At 37.8% G+C, this 19,203-nt stretch overlaps 1 protein-coding gene across 1 annotated transcript in view; it reads left to right on the top strand.

The window, feature by feature from the left end:
- LOC126248419 (uncharacterized) overlaps positions 1–18,516 on the top strand; it is a 121,598-nt gene extending 103,082 nt beyond the window's left edge. The window contains exon 11 of the mRNA XM_049949384.1: positions 14,346–18,516. Within this exon, the coding sequence (XP_049805341.1) occupies positions 14,346–14,515 (170 nt within the window). The 3' untranslated portion in view covers positions 14,516–18,516. The remainder of the gene's footprint in view (positions 1–14,345) is intronic.
- The last annotated feature ends 687 nt before the right edge of the window (positions 18,517–19,203 follow it).

The following is a 19,203-nucleotide window of genomic DNA, read 5'->3' as shown; positions in this document are numbered from 1 at the left end:
TGGTAATGGAATGGCAAGTTTCCATCTGACACTGATAGTGGTCACGTGGGATCTGATGGACCCAGTGGTGCATGTCTGCTGAGCCACACCTCCAACAGCTCTGTGCTATGAGCACCTTATGCCGTCGTAATATAGGACAGCCGACAGCAGCCACTCAGCTCACTTGCACTTGGAACCTCTATGCTACGACACCTTCGTTCGTGCTTTATCCTTGTTGACATTGAGGTAGCTGGACTCTGTTTCTTGTTGCATTATTTGTAATGAGTCTTCATAAGCTTGGAGAAATAAAAGTTAAGTAAATTGTCTGTTTGTTGTGTTATCTTGTTCATTAATAATTTCTACTCCTGTCTAGCTTTCCTACAACAGTTGCCACACCACTCTGTAGTCCACCTCTCCTTACTACCATTGTGTACAAAGTCGTACACAACAATTTTATGTGAGTGTTCCTTGGCCTTAACCAAAACTGGGTACCCAGTTTCAAATACAGCAGGTTTCAACCCATTCTCATGCAATGTATTTATTTCTTGTGCCTTTTTTTCCAATTTGTTTCTTCACACTCTTCTCTCTCTCCTTAGAAGTTAGCTGTTGAATAATTGGGAACTCAGTTTATTCATATATCAAATTACAAGATTTAACACCCAGCATGGTCTCTCATGGAGCAAACCCTGTGGCCTCATGCCATACATTCTTTATTATTGTCTCAAATGTAGGTACCTAGCTGGCCCATGAAGTATGTTTTTTTATGGCAGTAGGTCCTGCACAACATACTCAAGTCCCTCATAACTCTCTTGCTCATGTTATCTTTTGGGAAATAAGTCAAAATTTAAATGTGCATTATATCATTCCTCTCCATGCACTGTTTGAAAAGCTTAGACATAGTAAGGCCTCTGATTTACTCAGTTGTGGTATGTAATCATTTTTCAATACATCAGAAAGAATCCTTGTGTTTGCTCTCTTGGTCTGATAGAATTTGACAAATTTTGAAAATGTTTCTAAGGCCACAAAAGTATAACTACGTCCTCCTCTTGACACCAGCAAAGGACCAAACAAATCTACTGCTATTAGCTTTTTAGGTCTAGCAGTCAGTGCACTTTGTCTCAAACCTTCAGTTGGCATGGTAGTTGCCTTCACTTTCAGGCTTGTATCACAGCTGTGAAACACTTGCCTACCCCCCTCCTCATGTTGTTAAATATGAAACTTTCTTGAAGCTTGGCAGTACACCTATGTGCCCCAAAATGTCCATAGATTTATGCTCTAAGTCAATCAATTTATCTACAATCTGGTCCAGGAAGCATCGTCTCTGGTCTTCCACATTATCGGCCTTCCTTCTAAAAAGAACACCCTTGTGTTGTTTACAGTAGACTTAAACCTTGGAAAATCTTTTGAGTTCAGATAATGCTTGACCAACTTCAAGTTTTCATCTGTATTTAGCTCATGCTTAATACTGTGGTAAATCATCTTAATCCTACTCTCATATTTAACCTTTTCAAAGTATAGTATTTTTATTCCTGTCACGTACGCTACTCCCTCTCTATCATCTCCATTCGGTCTTAGCATCTGAGGCAAAGCATGTGCTATATCAATGAAAACAATCAGTTTTTGAAATATGATGTGTTTGGATAGATAAAAAAATCAACTCGCCCAGGGGCAACAGGAGAACGTACATATAAAGATATGTAAATTTGCAAGCTTTTGGAGCTAGTGGCTCCTTCTTCTGGCAGAATGGTTGAAGGGGAAGGAGGAGGGGTGAAGGTAAAGGACTAGTGATATTTAAGAAATAGGGAGAGTTTGGGAAAGTTGCCCGTGACCCTGCATTCTAGGAGACCTTTCCAAACTCTTCCCGAGAGCTTGCAAATTTCTGTACCTTTATATGTGCATTCTCCTGCCACTGCATGGTGAGTAGATTTTTTGTCTATCCAATTACATTGAAGCATCTGCTTTTATGTTCTCATCACTTCTTGCATACCTTATCTCCATTGCAAACTGCTGCAGATATAGCACCCATCTAGTGATCCTACTATGTCATCCTCAGTGGTTCAGCATTTGTTTCTGGGTATGCTCTTGGTGACCCCATGGTTCCTGAGCTGGAGACCGGTAAGTGCCACAAGCCCTCTGTCACTGTAAGCTCTGGGCACGCTTCAGCGAACACAGTGCGGCGGTAATTCCCAGTGTGATGGATGTGCCATCTAGGAGTACTCACAACTGCTAATCCAAACAAATAAGGGAGGCTAGTCGTCCTGATAATCAAATTGCAGTTAGTAATGGAACTTAAGGAGTTGTAAATCACAATGTGTTTGTATCATCAAGAGGAAGGAGGGAATGTCGAAACAGTATTTATAAAGAAAGGCTTGCTGGTACCTTAAAGTGTGTTAAGCAGTTACAAAATGGTTTCTTATTCGTTGAGACTAATAGGGCAAAGCAAATGGAACTTCTTAGGAAGTCAGAAAAATTGGTTGACTATGATGTAATAGAGTTGCATAACTCCCTCAACCTTTAGCAAGGATACCGTGATATTATGGGCATAGACATCGTAGAACTTCAACAAAAATGAGTATCACAGGGGATAGTGGATGTGGAGCAAAGGACACCAACTCTCCACAGTCCCTGTTCCTTTAGTGTATGGCACTCTGCTCATCACTATTGAAGCCACGTCCCTCTACACCAAGTTCATCCAAGAATTGCGCCCGGCGGGCGCAAGGCAATGTAGTTCAGCGCCCCGTCCGTGACCGTGTGTCGCTAGTGTCGCCATAGGAGTGAGAGAGAGAGAGAGAGAGAGAGAGAGAGAGAGAGAGAGAGAGCTGCGGAGCGAGAGAGATCGCACACCACTGCTCTGCGCTGGACTGTCCCGCTGTCAGATACAACACAAATAAAAGAACAGAGGAAGCGCACCTCTGTAAAAGAGGCCGATGAGCGGTAAAACAAGCAAACCATTTACCGTTTAGGTAACAACTAGTGTTCGTATGGCAGAATTGCTACGCAAAGCTATAGAAAACAATATCCAAAACAAGAATCGAAGAACATCCAAGTTGTTTTCTGACCCACAGCTTCATTCTATTAGTATTGCACAGGCACACTCGTCATATGTACAATAGGCGTCTTCTGAAAATTATATCAGTTTCTTAAATGAATTAGAGTCATAAATATTCTATTTTAGAAATAACTTTATGTAAGGGATGTAGTGTCTCATTCTTACTGTTAGCAGTTACAAGTAAATATTTTTTGTTATACTTCGGGCTGCATCTCTTTGTATCCCTTTTCAGAGTTTAGAAACCTGATCCTTAGTTTGCTGTTTTGTACATAATAATTTTAACCGACCAAGTTTGAAAACTTATTTTAATTCTTACAGTCAACGTTGTTAAAGAAGACAAGTAACATTTTACACTTTTTTCTTTTTCGAGAAAACGGTTCTGTCAATGTTCGGTACAATATCCCCTGAGACTGATAACCTCAAAGAATTAATCAAATTTTTATCGCCAAGTAATGAACGGTTCTTAGTTTTAGCAAGCTTTAAAAGAGAGAAAAAGCGCCCACAGATATACGTGGAACCAAACATTGAGAGAACTTTGGCCGCGTACTTGTGCAAAAGAGGGTATTTCTCTCGTGGAAGACAGCTGTAAAAGTCATCCAAAGTTTTACACATGAGAAAGCGTTCCTTCAGGCGGATATTGCACTGCAGGTCAATCAGCTCTAGTTGAAGCACTTGTGAGACGTCCTATGCCGAAGGGAAAACGGGCGAACCAATATATCTAAGGCCGATTGACGCTCACTTATCTCCAAAAATCTGTTTTCAAACCGTTCTTGTAATTCGCAAATGATTGCAACATAATCTGAAAACTCCACATCTTCTTTAACGCTGTCTAGTGCAGGAAAGTGTCCACAATTCTTCTCACGCAATCGTTTTTCCCACAAATAAGTTTTTTTTTTAAATGCTTGAATTGTCTGCACTAAATCAATGACATAATGATTTTCGCGTTGGAGTGAAATGTTCAAAGTATTTAAATGACCAGTAAGGTCACTCAAAAAAGCCAAATTCGCCACCCACTTAGGATCACAAAGTAATTCTTTTGGACGTCCTTTCATTTCCAAAAAGGTATCTATTTCGCCCCTCAAGGTGAAAAACCGATGAAGCACACTTCCTCTTCTCAGCCATCTTACTTCGGTGTGGTAGGGGATGTCCGGGTATTCCTCTTCGATCTCAGCCAGAAATTCTTTAAATTGGCGATGTGTGAGTCCATGCGAGCAAAGATAATTAACCGTTTGAAGAACTGTGTCTATAACATTTTTTTATGTTGACAATCTTCGCACAAAGTGCCTCCTGGTGTATCAGACAATGGACTGCTGCGAATAAGGAACAGCCAACTTCAGCCATTTTTGGCCTCACGTAACTCAGAAATCCAGTGCGTATCCCTCGTAGCGCAGGGCTCCATCCCTTGTTACACTGGTCAGGCGTTCCCATTTTAAACCCATTGACTCTAACACATTTTCCATGGCTAGAAAAGTATCCAAACCCATGGTTGTGTCTTTTAATTGTATAAGATCGAGAAATTCTTCAGTGACACGAAGATTGTCGTCGACACCTCGAATGAATATGACGAGCTGAGATATGTCCGCAACGTCCGCGGGCTTGTCAAGAGCGATAGAAAGTGAAATGAAGTTTGCCGCTCTCTCCATTAATTGCTGCTCCATATCTGAGACCATATCTTCGACTCTGTGAGCAACAGTTTGAGGCGAAAGAGCTATTTTTTCAAATTTTTCTGTGAGGTCTGGTGGACAAATATAAGCCGCCGAGTCAACCAGGCAATCCTTGATGAGATTCCCAGTAGCAAAGGGTTTCCCTGCTTTCCCAATTCTCAGCGATCATTTGTAACTTGCCCACAAACTTCCTGCTCGTACCGCCCCAAAAAAGAACATACAACTAATTTTGTACAATCTTGTTTTTAAAACACTTTAATCACTTTAACAGCTAATTGTTTCATTCATTGAAACTCAAATAAAAAACTAACAAAAAAGATTGGTTTTAGATATGTTTTCGGGCAGTTCCGCAGAAAAGGACAGTGATGTGTGGTCGCAAAATAAATTTTTATCTATTGCAATATTTGCGTACAGGGGCATGGCGAGGCTCGGCGGGCGGTCTGCTCGGCCAGCTAAGCGACACGGCTCGGCCACTGCAACAACATACGAATTCGCCCGGGGCGCTGGCCGCGGGCAATCACGGGCGCTAGCACCCCAGGGGCACAGTTTGGACGAGCCTGCTCTACACTAACACCCTTAATGCCCATGGCCTTGCCACTATTGAACAATACCTTTTCCAACGCCCAACTGACTCCAAACCTACAAGCTCCTTCCTGCCCACCATGGCCAACTATATCCTCACCCACAGTTATTTCATCTTTGAAGGCATTATGTACAAACAAATCTATGGTACAGCAATAGACACCCACATGGCACCATCTTATGCAAACCTTTTCATCGGCCATCCGGAGGAATCCTAAATGCTCATAATCCCAAACTTATCACCTGGTTGAGATTCATTGATGACATCTTCATGATCTGGACTGATGATGTCCTCTAGAACCTCAACACCTTCTCTCCCATTCACTTCACTTGGACATACTCAACTCAAAGAAATCACCTTCCTCGATGTTGACCTCAAAGATTACGTCAGTACTTCCATCAATATCAGACCTACGAACCACCAGCAAAATGTCCACTCAACAGCTTCCACTCATTCCATACCAAGAAGTCTCTTCCATACAGCCTAGCCATCTGTGGCCATCGGAATCTGTAGTGGCCAGCAGTCCTCCTACAAATATACCGAAGGCCTCACTGAGTCCTTCACAGACCAAAATTACCCCTTCCAGTGTTGTGCAGACAAATCTATCTTAGCTTGTCTCTCCAGTAACCTACCACCTCCCACATTCCCATTGTCCAGCCACAAAGGAGCACTTCCCTCATGACTGGTGCCACACAGGACTGCAACTGAATTACATAAGGGGGTTTCAACTGCCTCTCACAGTGCCGTGAAATGAGGAGTATCCTACCCACTATCCTCCCAATCCCTCCCACAGTGGTGTTTCTCCACCCACTGAGGCTACACAATATCTTTGTCCACCTCTAATCCCAACCTCTTTGCCTTATGCCTCATATCTCTACAATGGACCTAGATGCAAAAACTGCCCCATACATCCTCCCACCACCACCACCACCACCACCACCACCACCACCTATAACAGTCCAGTTACAGGTATCACTTATCCCATCAAAGGCAGGGCTTCCTGTGAAAGCAGTCATGTTATCTACAAACTAACCTGCCACCACTATGCTGCTTTCTACATTGGAGTGTCTATCCACATGAATGGCGACCAACAAACTGTGGCCAAGAGACAACTGGACCACACAGTTGCTGAACATGCTGTGCAACACAGTGTGCTTCACTTCATTGACTGCTTCACAACCTTTGCCATATGGACCCTTCCTACCAACACCAGCTTTTCTGAATTGTGCTGGTAGGAAATATCACTGCAATGTATCCTACGTTCCTGTAACCGCTCTGGCCTCAACCTTCACTGGTCCCTGTCCTTCATCCATACATCTCCTTCCCTGTTCCCATTTCAACAATGTGCAGCCTTCTGTTCCACCAACATACTCACTAATCTTTTTCCGCTCTCTACTTCTCTTCTTTTCTGCTTACTCTCACCCCAAACCTCCCAACTCCACTGAATGGCCCTATCCTGACCCGACCGTGTTCCTGCATGCTTCCGCAAGCAGCAAGACACTTTGCCCCACACCCCCACTCCCCCATCCTGATACCCTTTCCCATCCCTGCCACCCTCATCCAACTTCCTCCTTTCCTCCATCTCTCACAGATTGCTCTTTCCACCATTCTCAGTTGGTGTGCACAGTTTGGCCTCAGCAGCCAGAGACAGTGGTCATGTGTGTGCAAGTTGTTCTTGTGTGAATGTGCTTGTTTTTTGCTTTAGAAGATCTTTTGTCCATGAGCTTAAATGTATAGCAGTCTTTCTGTTGTGCCTGTCTGGGACTCATGTCTCCTTTATATGGTGAGCTGCAACCTATCCTTTCCATAATATTGTTGTTATTACATCATGGACTTCCCATTATTTGCATACCAGCAAGCTTTCGAAGAGAATTGGTGTAATTGTAACATAATTTCCGCCTCACATTTGAAGAGAAATGGCTTAATTTTAGTGTGATTTCTAGCTTGCATTCAAAGAGAAATGGAATAATTTTAGTGCTATATTTACAGTGGGATGTAGCACATTACCACATGGTCATCGGCTGCCACTGGTTGGTTACGTGTTCCCATCATTTGAGTGATACTTTTATCGAAATTATGTGGAGTGAGTCAGTGTGCTGGATATGCACATGTTATTAGTGTTAACATTGCTGAAGATATTATTTTTGATCCTACTCATGCAACTACACTTAAAAACTTGTTTTTGTCATTTTTTAAATAAAACTTTGTCTCCAAAATAGGAGGAGTTGTCCAGGTGCAACTATTTAGATTAGATTTGAAACTTTCTTTGCTACCTGTCAGACAATTTAAGTTATTGGGCAAATGATTATTCTAGTGTCGTAGGTATGGACATCACTTTGTTCTCAAATTGTGATGGAATATTTAAGATGAGTTTCATTAGTGTATGTATGTATTGTGATGGATCAGTTAAAAGGCCTAACTCTTAAAAGAGGCTTTCTTGATACCCATGGGTGAACATCACATATTATTCTTATTGCTCACTTTTGCACAGTCAATATTTTCTAAGTGATGCATTAAGCCGGGTTTCCGCATGCAACTACAATGATGTCACAGAAAGTCGCACGATGGTTGATATAACAGTGGCACCATGTGCTGCTGTTTCTGTATGCTCCCGTCAAAATTCTAGTTGTACAGCTTTCAATATGGCATCAGCTGAGATTATTCGAATTGGCATTGGTATTTTTCATTCAGGTTATAATTTTAGAATTGACTCAAGAATCAAGTGAGAAGGAGAGAAGGGGTCCTTTGAATTTCAAGGTGGGTTTTGCGCAGAAGTAACACAGGCATCAAATACACTTATAACTGAAATTGCACTTGTAAATAAAAATCCATTCTTAACCCACTTTCAGATATCAAAAGTAAATTTCAGATAACCATTGATTTGCATATTGAGCTCCATTAAAAAAATCTGATACTCGTATTAGAGGTTGTAATGAGTTCCTCAATGCTGCCTTTCCAGTGATCCATCTTCAAACAAGATGTTGAAATTTCAAGGTGGGTTTTCTGCATAAATAACACAGGGGCATCAAATGCACTTATAACTGAAGTTGCACTTGTAAACAAAAATCCATTCTTGAACCACTTTCAGATATCAGAAGTAAATTTCAGGTAACCATTGCTCTGCATATTGAGCTCCATTAAAAAATCTGATACTCGTATTAGAGGTTGTAATGTGTTCTTCAATGCTGCCTTTTCCGCGATCTATCTTCAAACAAGATGTTGACCATTATTTTGTAGTTAGTTTGCTTTGAGTCTCAAATCACATCTACAGTTCTAAATTAGTACTTACCTTGTTTGTTTGTTGTTGACCTCATTGTCTTCCATGGAGCATGTCAGTGATCGCAACTCGTACTTGTAACAAGAAATATTAAATGGTCAAAGGTTGTTATTCAGGTAACTTCCAATGGTTTTTCTGATAAATGCAGTTTCTGAATTTTGAAACAGATATATGCTTCAGTATTTCCACTCTCAGCACTAATAGCATACAATACTTCTGCCTTCAGCAGTACTACAGAACAGCATCAAGTCTCTTTGCAACAACTCTCCTGCCAAGAGCATCCATTCCACAACATTCCTGCCAAGTCTCTGTACCTCCCTCTCAACAAACAAGAACAGTGCTTTCAGGTAGAGGTCAAAGAGTTCATAACACTGTTGATGATAATCATTGATACAACTTTGAAACAATTAATAAAATAGATTTACGTGAATTCAAGCGAAGTGCTTTAACATTGATTTAAATGTGCAGAATATAAATATTTAAATAAGGAATAACTCACTTTTATGAATGTGTATGTATTGAAATTATTCTTGTCAAACTGCAAAGATAGATACCCACTGTTTTCATTCATTTCTTATTATGTGTTGGACTTAATTGCATTACAAGATGCAGTAATTGCTCAAGTGAAGCTACAAGTGACGCTTTGATATTCAACATCTGGCGGTAGGGTTTTCAGGTCTCCTGTATTTTGTGGGGTGTCATGTATTTTACCCACATTTTGTCCTGGTTCCCATATTTCTGGCAGGTCTCTCGTATTTTATGTGTTTTCCTGTGTTTTACCATCTCACATACTTGACACACTTCATGTTTCCCCATGTGTTTCATAAAGTTTTATTTATTTATGCTAACATTTCTGTATCATTCCAAAATTATCATTCCCAAATCAACAGTTGCTATTTCCAGAGTATCGTCTTTGAATTCTCTCTTTTTCATGTTAGCAAGCATACAAATTTCAACTTTTTTGCAGAGAGTTTTTCAAACTTGTAAAAAATGTCACGTTTTTAAATGAGTACAAAGCAAATGGTAAATATGAAAAGAGCTATGACCATATGAAAGTTGTTCTAATTAAATGTTTTTGTAAATATGAATAGTGCTATGAAAGGTGGTGTAATTACATATTATAGTAAATATGAAAGGTGCTATAATGCTATGAAAGTTGTTTTGATTAATTATTTTTAAGTACTACGTGCAGTGATGAAGTCTCGCCAATTTTCATCCTGTTTTGTAAAAGGAGTTTCAATATGTAAATGTTTCAAGATTGTGTACACTTTTTATACAGTTGCATGCAATGGCCTCTAAAGTAAAACATGCTGATAATGCCACAGTAGGACTATTTTGGTTGTCATTTGCAAAATCTCTTGAATTTTTAGTTTGAGAAACTGCCAACTGTATCTGGCAGTTACCTGTCATCTCTCCAGTATTTTACCACATCCACAAAACTAAAGTTTTCAGTGTTCTTTTGTGATGTTTGGGGTGCCATTTACAACGCCCTGAAGACTCATTTGAAATCTAATATTTTCAATTTTGCACCCCACGTCAATTAAATATAATGAAATATTAAAGTTATTCTTTACCAAATTTTAGGGTTATTCATCGGGCAGATGCACTAGAAGACACTAATAAAGTTGATTTCCTTTATTAAGAACTGTACTCAATCTAAAATTTTACTGCTGCCAGAAACATTGTTACTTCCTTACGTTCCCCCTCCAGCGGACGTTGTGACAGAGGCAGATGAACTGGCATGGGTAGTACAGCAGAATAGTGTGGAAACTTGTCATCGAGGGCACATGCAATGCATAGGATGGAGAGATCTGCTGACAGAAGTGTTTATCTATGACCCACGATGAGGAAAGCAGGCCAGTGCTCACAATAAATTCAACCATCACAGACCTCACATTGTACTTTGTGTCAAGTGCTGTACTTGAGTGCTAAGTCATCAGCTGCCTGCACCAGCCACATACTGAGTTTGTCCCCATGCAGATCTCTAGGGGGTTTCACACTTTCTGCTCCCCATAGATTGATTGGCATTGCAGGTTTTCATTTCCTCTCACAAGCTTCTTTTCCCCAGTTATCCAGCCACCGTCGACCCTTGAAGTACCCGCACCAACACTATTATGCAGCAGTGTTGTCACAACTGTGCAGATACTAAACTTTCTTTCTCAGATCCACTGGGCAAGAATTTGAGAGCATTGCAGGTGCGTGTCAGTATAACAGAATCTTTATATACTGGCAGCTACATTAATTTTCAGCATTTGAAGACTTCAGTAAGCTGCTGTATAGCTACAAACCACATTTCACTATCCTCAATAATACTTGCTTACACACACAACTCTTATCTGTGCATCATATATTGAAAACATCATATACCTTCATTGTGTAAATTAACCATTATTTGCGCATGAAGATTTTACATACTGAAGTTGCACTTCTTGCCACTGTAGCACTACGAACCATAGTTAAAGTGACACATTTTGGAGAGATCTTTAATGTGGTTTATTACAGAAACAGCATATTTTCATAATACACAGTAATAAATATGAAAAACACCAGATATGGCAATAGCTTCAGAAGCCTTGACATCAAGATGGCAGCTGTTTATTTTGCTTCTGATACTAAACGTCAGTGGGGGAAGGAAAGTGACATCACAAAGTTACAGCGACTTCAACTTTTGTAGCATGGCTGAAAGTGGTGTCATTCGAATGGCTCCATGGGAATTTTGGTGTTTCCACACACAACTTCAGTGATGCCATACGAGTGGTGGCCAAGTGGCACTATTTTTGTTGCGTGTGGAAACCTGTCTTTACCCCAGAAAATCATTCCCTGAGACATTATTAAGTGGAAATATGCAAAATATGTCAATATGATGATGATTCTAAGATCATCAATTATATGAAGAGCAAAAGTAGCTGAACTTAATTTTTAGAGCAGCTCATTAATGTACTTCTACCACTTCATTATCAGCCCTATGTACACCCAAAAATTTGAAGCATTCTACCCTGTTTACAGACTCCTGTTTATATGCTACATCAGTTCTCTGTACAACTCTATTTTTTGTACAGAACTGAATACAGTGTGTTTTCTCAAAATTAACAGCGTGTCCATTTTCAGAGAACCACTTAAAAATTCGTTGAAAAATATCATTAACTGTCTCTTCTGTTGCTTTCTTACTAATGGGCTTTATTATAATGCAAGTATCATCTGCTAAAAGTACCAGTTATGTTTGATGATGAATGTTAGGTGGTGGGTCATCCACATGCATAAGGAATAGTGGTAGACCTAAAATTGAAACTTGTGGGACCCCCTTCATGATCTCTCTCCCAGTCACGAAAATTATCTCTCCTTTCAACATTGTATTAATTATTCAGCACAACTTGTTTGCATTTTGTTTGTTAAATCTTACTGAAACCATTTGTGTAAAGCCATCAGTCCCATGAAACAGAAGTTTTTATATGAGAGTAACATGATGTACACAATTAAATGCCTTGGAGAGAGCACAAAAATTACCACCTGGCAAAATTTTATTATTTAAGGCTTGTAATATTTGCTGAGTGAATGTATAAATAGCATTCCCAATTGAGCAACCGTTGTGGACTCCAAACTGCGATATGCTAAGTAAATTTTTTCTACTTAAATGTGATACCACTCTTCAGTGCCTACCTTTTTCGAATATTTTGGGAAAAGATGTCAGTAAGGAAACCAGATGAGAATTATTTAAGTCTTTCTTGTCACATTTCTTATAAAGAGGTTTAACAATTGTCTATTTTTATATATCTGGAAAACAATTTTGAACATGGCCGATAATGCAGCAACCGTAGACAAAATTTATAATACTACTTGAAAATACAGCTCTTCGGTTGCACAGGTAAAAAATTTTCAACTTTACCTTGGTTTCAACTGCTCTAAGGCAGCCTTCATAAGATGTAAAAAAATTTTACATTACATAGAGTAAATAGTTATGAAATGGTTTAGAGCAACAGTGCTCACATTAAAGATAAAGATATATTTGTACATTATAAAATTTTCCTAGGAATGCACAACTTGATTAAGACGCGCCGCTAAGAGTCGCGTGTGCGGCCGGCACTGTAAGCAGCATCAGACTGATGATCTGGAAAAATTCCCTTTATTCTGTCAACACCATATAAACTTTTGTTTTGTAGAATTTTTATAATTTCAGTAAAAGATGTTGGTGCTACTTCGAGTTGCATAAAATATTGCGGAATGATGTTTTGAATACGTTCTCTTGCTTCGTCAACAGAAATATGTAATCCTATTTTTTGCTGACACATTCAGTGATAAAAATCCTCGCAACTTGTGAGTTATCAGTCATAAAATCACCATTTAGTTTAATTGTTATCTTAACTTGTCCTGTCTCCCATTTGACTGTATCCCATATAGTTTTAATGTTATACTATATGTTGAATCTTGGCTTATTATCCCCTCTATATAATTTCCCTTTTTCTCTCACATGAAATTTTAATCCCTGTAATTATCCAGGGCTTACTTTTTTTTTTAATGTACTTTCTGGACAACTTTTCAGGAAAGCTGTTTTGAAATTTTGACTTAAATTTGCTATGGAATATATTGAATTTCATAGTAGGATCCCTTTCTATAAAATCCTCATCCCAGACCACCTCTTTTTTGACTTATTCTTAAAACATTGTACCCTGTTCTCATTAAGAAGCTTCACTGCTTTGTATGAAAATGTCTCAGAGCTGTAATGTGCTGCATTGTTTATTTCCATTAATTGTGCATCATGATGAGATAGGCCACTATAATTTGGTATACATTAATTGTTTCGGAACTGTCTATAAAATTTTTATCTGTCAGGGTCCTGCTATCTTGCTGCATGCGAAATGTAAAATTTACCACTGAAATCAGATTGAAACAGCCAAATAATGGTTCGAGTTCATTTTTCCCATGAGAATATTTTAAAAATCGACTATTAAATCTTCGCAAACCACTGTTTATTCTTGTGACAGGTAAATCAATAATGCATCATCTGAATTTCTCATCAATATCTGAAAGTGTACTGAAGGGGATCTACAGACTGGTACAATTACAAGAAAAATATTGTGAAGTAACAACTCAAAAGCATATGTTTCTAGGTTCTGATATGCACAATAACTGTTTGTTTCAATATTTTTGATTTTGTGTCTAACTTTTATATATGTTGCAACTCCTCCACATTCCATTTTCACTCTGTATGAAAATGATGCTGGTCTCTAGTCCCTTATTTTTCACTTCTCTATCCCTGTGGTTACATGGTGTTCAGAGAGGCATGGTATGTCGATCACTTCAGTATAGTATGAAAATCTGTGCAGTTGAAATAAGAACATCATTACCTCCTTGTTATACACCACACTACATATTTTTGCTATACCGTGTAAGTCTTCAGTTAATTTTTCACTTCATTAACATGAAATTCATAGTTTAACTAGGACTGGTTCAGGAATTCTATCAAATAATAAATGATTACTTAATGAGGTCGACATCCCTCATTAATTTAGAACTGTTCAAGAAAAAATATTTTGACAGATTTAAAATTAATTCTTAATATTTTAGAAACTCTGGCTTATTTATGTAACATCTGTGTTGTAATTTTGTCACCAACAAATTCACAGAACTTTTATTAACATTCTTACTTTTGACCATTGCAGATTGAAATGAGAAGATATACGAAGTAAAAAAATCTCTTCTCAGTTAATGAGGTTTCCTGTGTTCTTCAGTATAATTAATTACAGCTTTTTGATGTTGAAAATTTTAATATTTAATGACAGTTTTTTCTCTCAATAGGTGATCAGTGTCCAATGCACTTCGACGATGGTAGCAACCCCTGGTTGAAGAGAGATAACTACATACAAATTTTTAGGTTTGGCAACCATGCATATTCACTACAGAATGAGATTATTTGCATATTAATGGGTCTTTTATGTTCATTAATCAGGCTCAGGATGATTCTTTGACTGCCGTAAATGTTGAGTGTTCTTGTTGGACCTGTTTGCAGGAAGGATGTGGTAGATTTTCTGCTCATGGGCATGTTGTTCTTTTTTAGCCGATAATGTGACATATTTTGTATTTGATTAAATGTGTCCTGTGAAAATATCAGTTTTTATATATTTATGACAGATGAAATGTTTTTATATTGAGACATGTTACGCTTAGAAGTGGTTTTTACTTAATTAATCTATACAGTAACATAAAAAGCCGTGGACAACTTTGTAACAGTTAAAGCCTGTTGTATATTAAGTGATCTTGTTTGCAATTTGGTCCCAAAACAGAAACTGTGTATCTAGTTGCTGTTAAAGGTGAAATTCCATGCAGAGGGGGAGTCATTGTCTGCAGAGGGGGAATCATTGTCACTTATATCATCTTTTGTAATTGCATTTTGATGAAAAGACTGTCTTCATTACTGTTACTGTTACACTTATCATCACTGCTGTTTTAGTAGTAAGTGGATAGATTTATGTTTGCAAGAGAAGTCATGTATTGATTCTCTCAGTAATGTGAGTTTCGTATTTGCATGTAATATTTCCACATAATGTGGACACAAGCAATTCAAAGTATGAAAAAATTATTATGCCAAGTGATAGTATATAGATGACAATTTTTTTCTGTACTTTAAATATTCACAGATTCTTATGCACCATAATATTAATGCAGTAATGGTCTTAAAATGTACAGCATACAACAAGTCAGAGAAGGTCTGTGAGACTTTCCTTATAAAAAAATCTGTAAATACATGAAATGAGGCCAAAGTCTCCCTAAATCGTGTGTCATCAGTTCTCTTGTACTGTGTTATCATGGATATGTTTGTTTCTGCAACATTTTGTCTCACACGTAGCATATTTGCCAGCTGTTTCTGTAAAAAAAATTTCAGTAGAAACATTGATGTATCATCTCAAGTATGACTTTTCACATTCTTTCCAAATTTCTGTGCAAAGAGTAGAGTATTCCTTTAAAAAAAGGCAGGAGAAAAAGAATAAAAGTTACTTCAACATGTATGTAAATAAAAAGGGCTGTCCTTGTTACCTGTGTACTTACAGATTTTCCAAGATGTGTTGTTACACAAGTGTAACAACAACAGAAAATTTTTGATTATTCATTAAAGGCCACGGAAATGAACTTATTGTGACTGTTATAGGTATTCTTGAGGAAGCAAATTTAGCATATGTAAATCAAATTTAAGTCATGTAATTCCTCATATGGATAAAAGTACAACAACCTATACTAGATTTGTTTTCCCCCCACCCCTTCCTCCAATTCTGTCCTACGTCAGATCAGCTTCATACTGGATCATGTTGATGCAATGTCCACAGTGTGCAATTGCTAAGAAGCAACCATCAAGATCATTTTTGTATGATAAAAACATGCTCATCATGCATCTCATGCCATAGTTGATTTAATGCCATGCCCCTGCTCCACTCATCCCTTCTTTTCAACCAATTCTAATGTTTGCATGCATTTTAAGTAATATGTGGACTTAATTTTAAATCATAGAACTGAAACTAAACTTTCATAAGATTTCAGTGCTGCTCACTGACACTTGTAACTACATGTCTTTATCATTCTGAAGTAATGTACCCAAAGCACAAAATTTTCCTTAAGTTAATTAAAGGTTTTTAACCACACTAATCCAGATGCCACAGTTTTAAACATTGAGATTAAAAATTAGTACCTTGTCCCCCAGGGAAAATTACCTGAACTGGAGATAATTACTTCCTCCTTCACACAATACTGCCAGTACAAGGAGAGTGACCTTTGCAGCTACTTTTCATCCTTTAAATACTTTGAATATGAATACTTATCTTAAGCAGTATGAATGTAGATCTAATGTAAAAGAGTCCCATGCGTAAACTGACATGAACTTGATTATCTATATGACAATGAATCTCATTATTCAAATCTTCCTTAGGAGTTGAGGGTTAAGGAGTCATGCCTAGAAGTCATTGGTTTTGAATAGGGTTATCACTCCACTGGTGCGTTTTAATCACCAGTGTTTCGGAGAAATTAACCTGAATTTCCACATCAGGTTCATGATATTGATTAAATTTAATTAACGCATTAACTGTTAGGAGGCTGATGGCCGCCACAGCAGAGTCTTGTGCCTAATGTCCTGTCATTGCAGTGCATTGCATTGTGCATGCAGCAGTCAACAAGTTTAACAACGCTGCCTTTAAAATAAAGGAGGGTTGTGGAGACATGCTGTAAAGTCATTGTTTTTAAATAAGGTTATCACCCAAATGGTTTATTTTAATTACCAGTGTTTCAGAGTAATGAACTGGAATGTCCACAGTAGGTATTAATTAAACATACTTAAATAATCCTGCCTTTTGTAGTCCACACATCAGTTAATGTTGATACAATTATAATATGAATATGGTATTTCGCCAGTACTGTGGGGGGTACAACCTTCTTAAACATTCAGCCAGTAAACTTGAATCTTGTGTTATACTTCTACCACATTTTGAATACAAGAAATGCTGTAGGCAGTACAGTGTTGTTATAAGTAAAATTCTGCTTTTAAAATGGAAAAATAGCAGTGGAAATGCTATTTAAGAAAATTAACACAAGGTTTAAAGTTTGTGAGAATTGTGTACCTGTTGCTGTCTACACAAGTTCCTTAGTTTTTCTCAAGGTTAGCCAAGTAAACCTAGATCACACATATTTATAGTGTGTAATGTGTCTGAATTTTGACAGTAGCCTCAGTTCATGAAATTTGTACTTAATTATTTGCTGTCGGTTGCTGGCAAAACCTATTTAAATGTGCATTGGAATATTGTGCCTGATATTTTTTTTTAACTTTTTGACAGTGAAATCAATTAAATATGTGTTTCTTGTATCATAAGCAATAGTTAAGTCATATTGTTACCATTTAATACTATTGTGGGATGTGTTATGCATCATTAGGAACATAATTTATAATGAATTTGTGATTGGCAGTATTGAGTTTTAAGATTTCAAAAAATATGAGGATGATGAAAATAAAAAAGCAATAACTGTGTTCCATCAATCCCAGAAATGTTTGTGATAAATACAGAGCTGCATAGATATTTCCAGGTCCCATTAAATGTATTTGCAATATCATGAAATGCTGTGGAACATGTCAGTTGATTTACGAAAAGACACATTTTTCAGTGACTGTTTGGTTGCATGATGACCATTTATGAGTACATGAGTAGATTATATTTATATCTACATTAAATATAATCTAGTGAGAGTATAAATCAGTAATAGCTGATTTTTAAGTTCCATTAATTACTTTAGCCATTTGCCATGTTATGTATATTTCTTAATATATAAAATAGTAAATTTTTCTCTGATGTTTGAACTCCCCCCCCCCCAAGGAAAGTTTGTATTCATTTAGTGGGAAAACTTTTGTATCTTGCCTTTTTTAAACTATTGTACTTCTCCAACCCACTAAAAGCTTCCATAGGATTGCAGGATTCAGAAAAAGTGTAAAATAATAATCTTCCTCTCACCCCTGTGCCACAGTTCCAATCTTTATTATTTTGTGACTGTGCAATGTCACCTAAATTATTAAAATAGTTTTGTACGCAGTATGTGGCAATTGGTTCTCCATGGCACTATGGCAGCTCTATCCAGCAGATATGAGAAGTGAGATCTGATTGTGAATTTGAATACACAGTTTTAACTGAAAACAGAGGAGTGTGTTTTAATTATTAACAAATATTTGGTGAAAATAATCATAAACACCAAGTGATGGCAGGAGAAAATGCTTAAAAGATGGGGAAATGAATGAGCTTTTGGAGCCAGTAGCGCCATCTTGTTTCAGAAGGATTGAAGGGAAAAGAAGAGGGATGAAGGGGAAGGACTGGTGAGATTTAGTAAATGGGAAGAGTTATGGAAAAGTCACCCTGAACCCCAGTTGAGAGAAGCTTACTTGGACAGGATGAGAAAAAAAAAGACTGGTAGTTAGTGCGTGCACCAAATGAAATTTAAAAACCTAGGAACTTAAAGACGAAAGATAGAATAATAAACAAGATAGAGAGGACTGAAGAAAAGATCATGAGAGTCAATAAAAGCAGAAAGCTAAGTGCATTATACATGTAGGTATTTGAGAAGGGTGGGGATAAATAGGCAACTCATAAAATAAGGAATATATAAAAATAAAAGGGAGTGAAGAAAAGGAATAGTTACTCAAAACAAATACTATTACCACAGAAATTCACATCAATTTTTAGGCAGATGGGTGGTGAAATCTGAGCACATGTTGTAAAGCCAGTCCCACCTGTGGAATTTTGAGCAGCTATTGTCAGGAAGGAGAATCCAGATGGTACATGTGGTGAAACGGGCTCTGCGGTCACAAATGTCACGTGTGTGCTCTGCAACAGAATATTGTGTGTTGCCAGTATACGCCATCTGTCTGTGCCCATTCATTGTAACTGATAACTTGAACTGGGCTCTTATCAACTCTTTCACGGTGTTTTTTTTTTCAGTAATTACTATATTACTTGTTACCCTGTCTTCCACCTTTAAGTTCTCATTTTTTTCAAATCTCATCTGGTGCAGCCACCGACAAACTGTCTTTCCCTCTCATCCCATCCAGTAAGTCTCCCCTGATTTATGACTTGTCCATATCTCCTCTCATTTCCTAAATCTCACTAGTCCTTTTCTTTCATCTTTCTTCTTC

Source organism: Schistocerca nitens, chromosome 3 (assembly GCF_023898315.1).
Source record: "Schistocerca nitens isolate TAMUIC-IGC-003100 chromosome 3, iqSchNite1.1, whole genome shotgun sequence".
NCBI lineage: Eukaryota > Metazoa > Arthropoda > Insecta > Orthoptera > Acrididae > Schistocerca > Schistocerca nitens.
The sequence above is the reverse complement of the archived record's forward strand: the minus strand, read 5'-3'. Positions and strand labels throughout refer to the sequence as shown.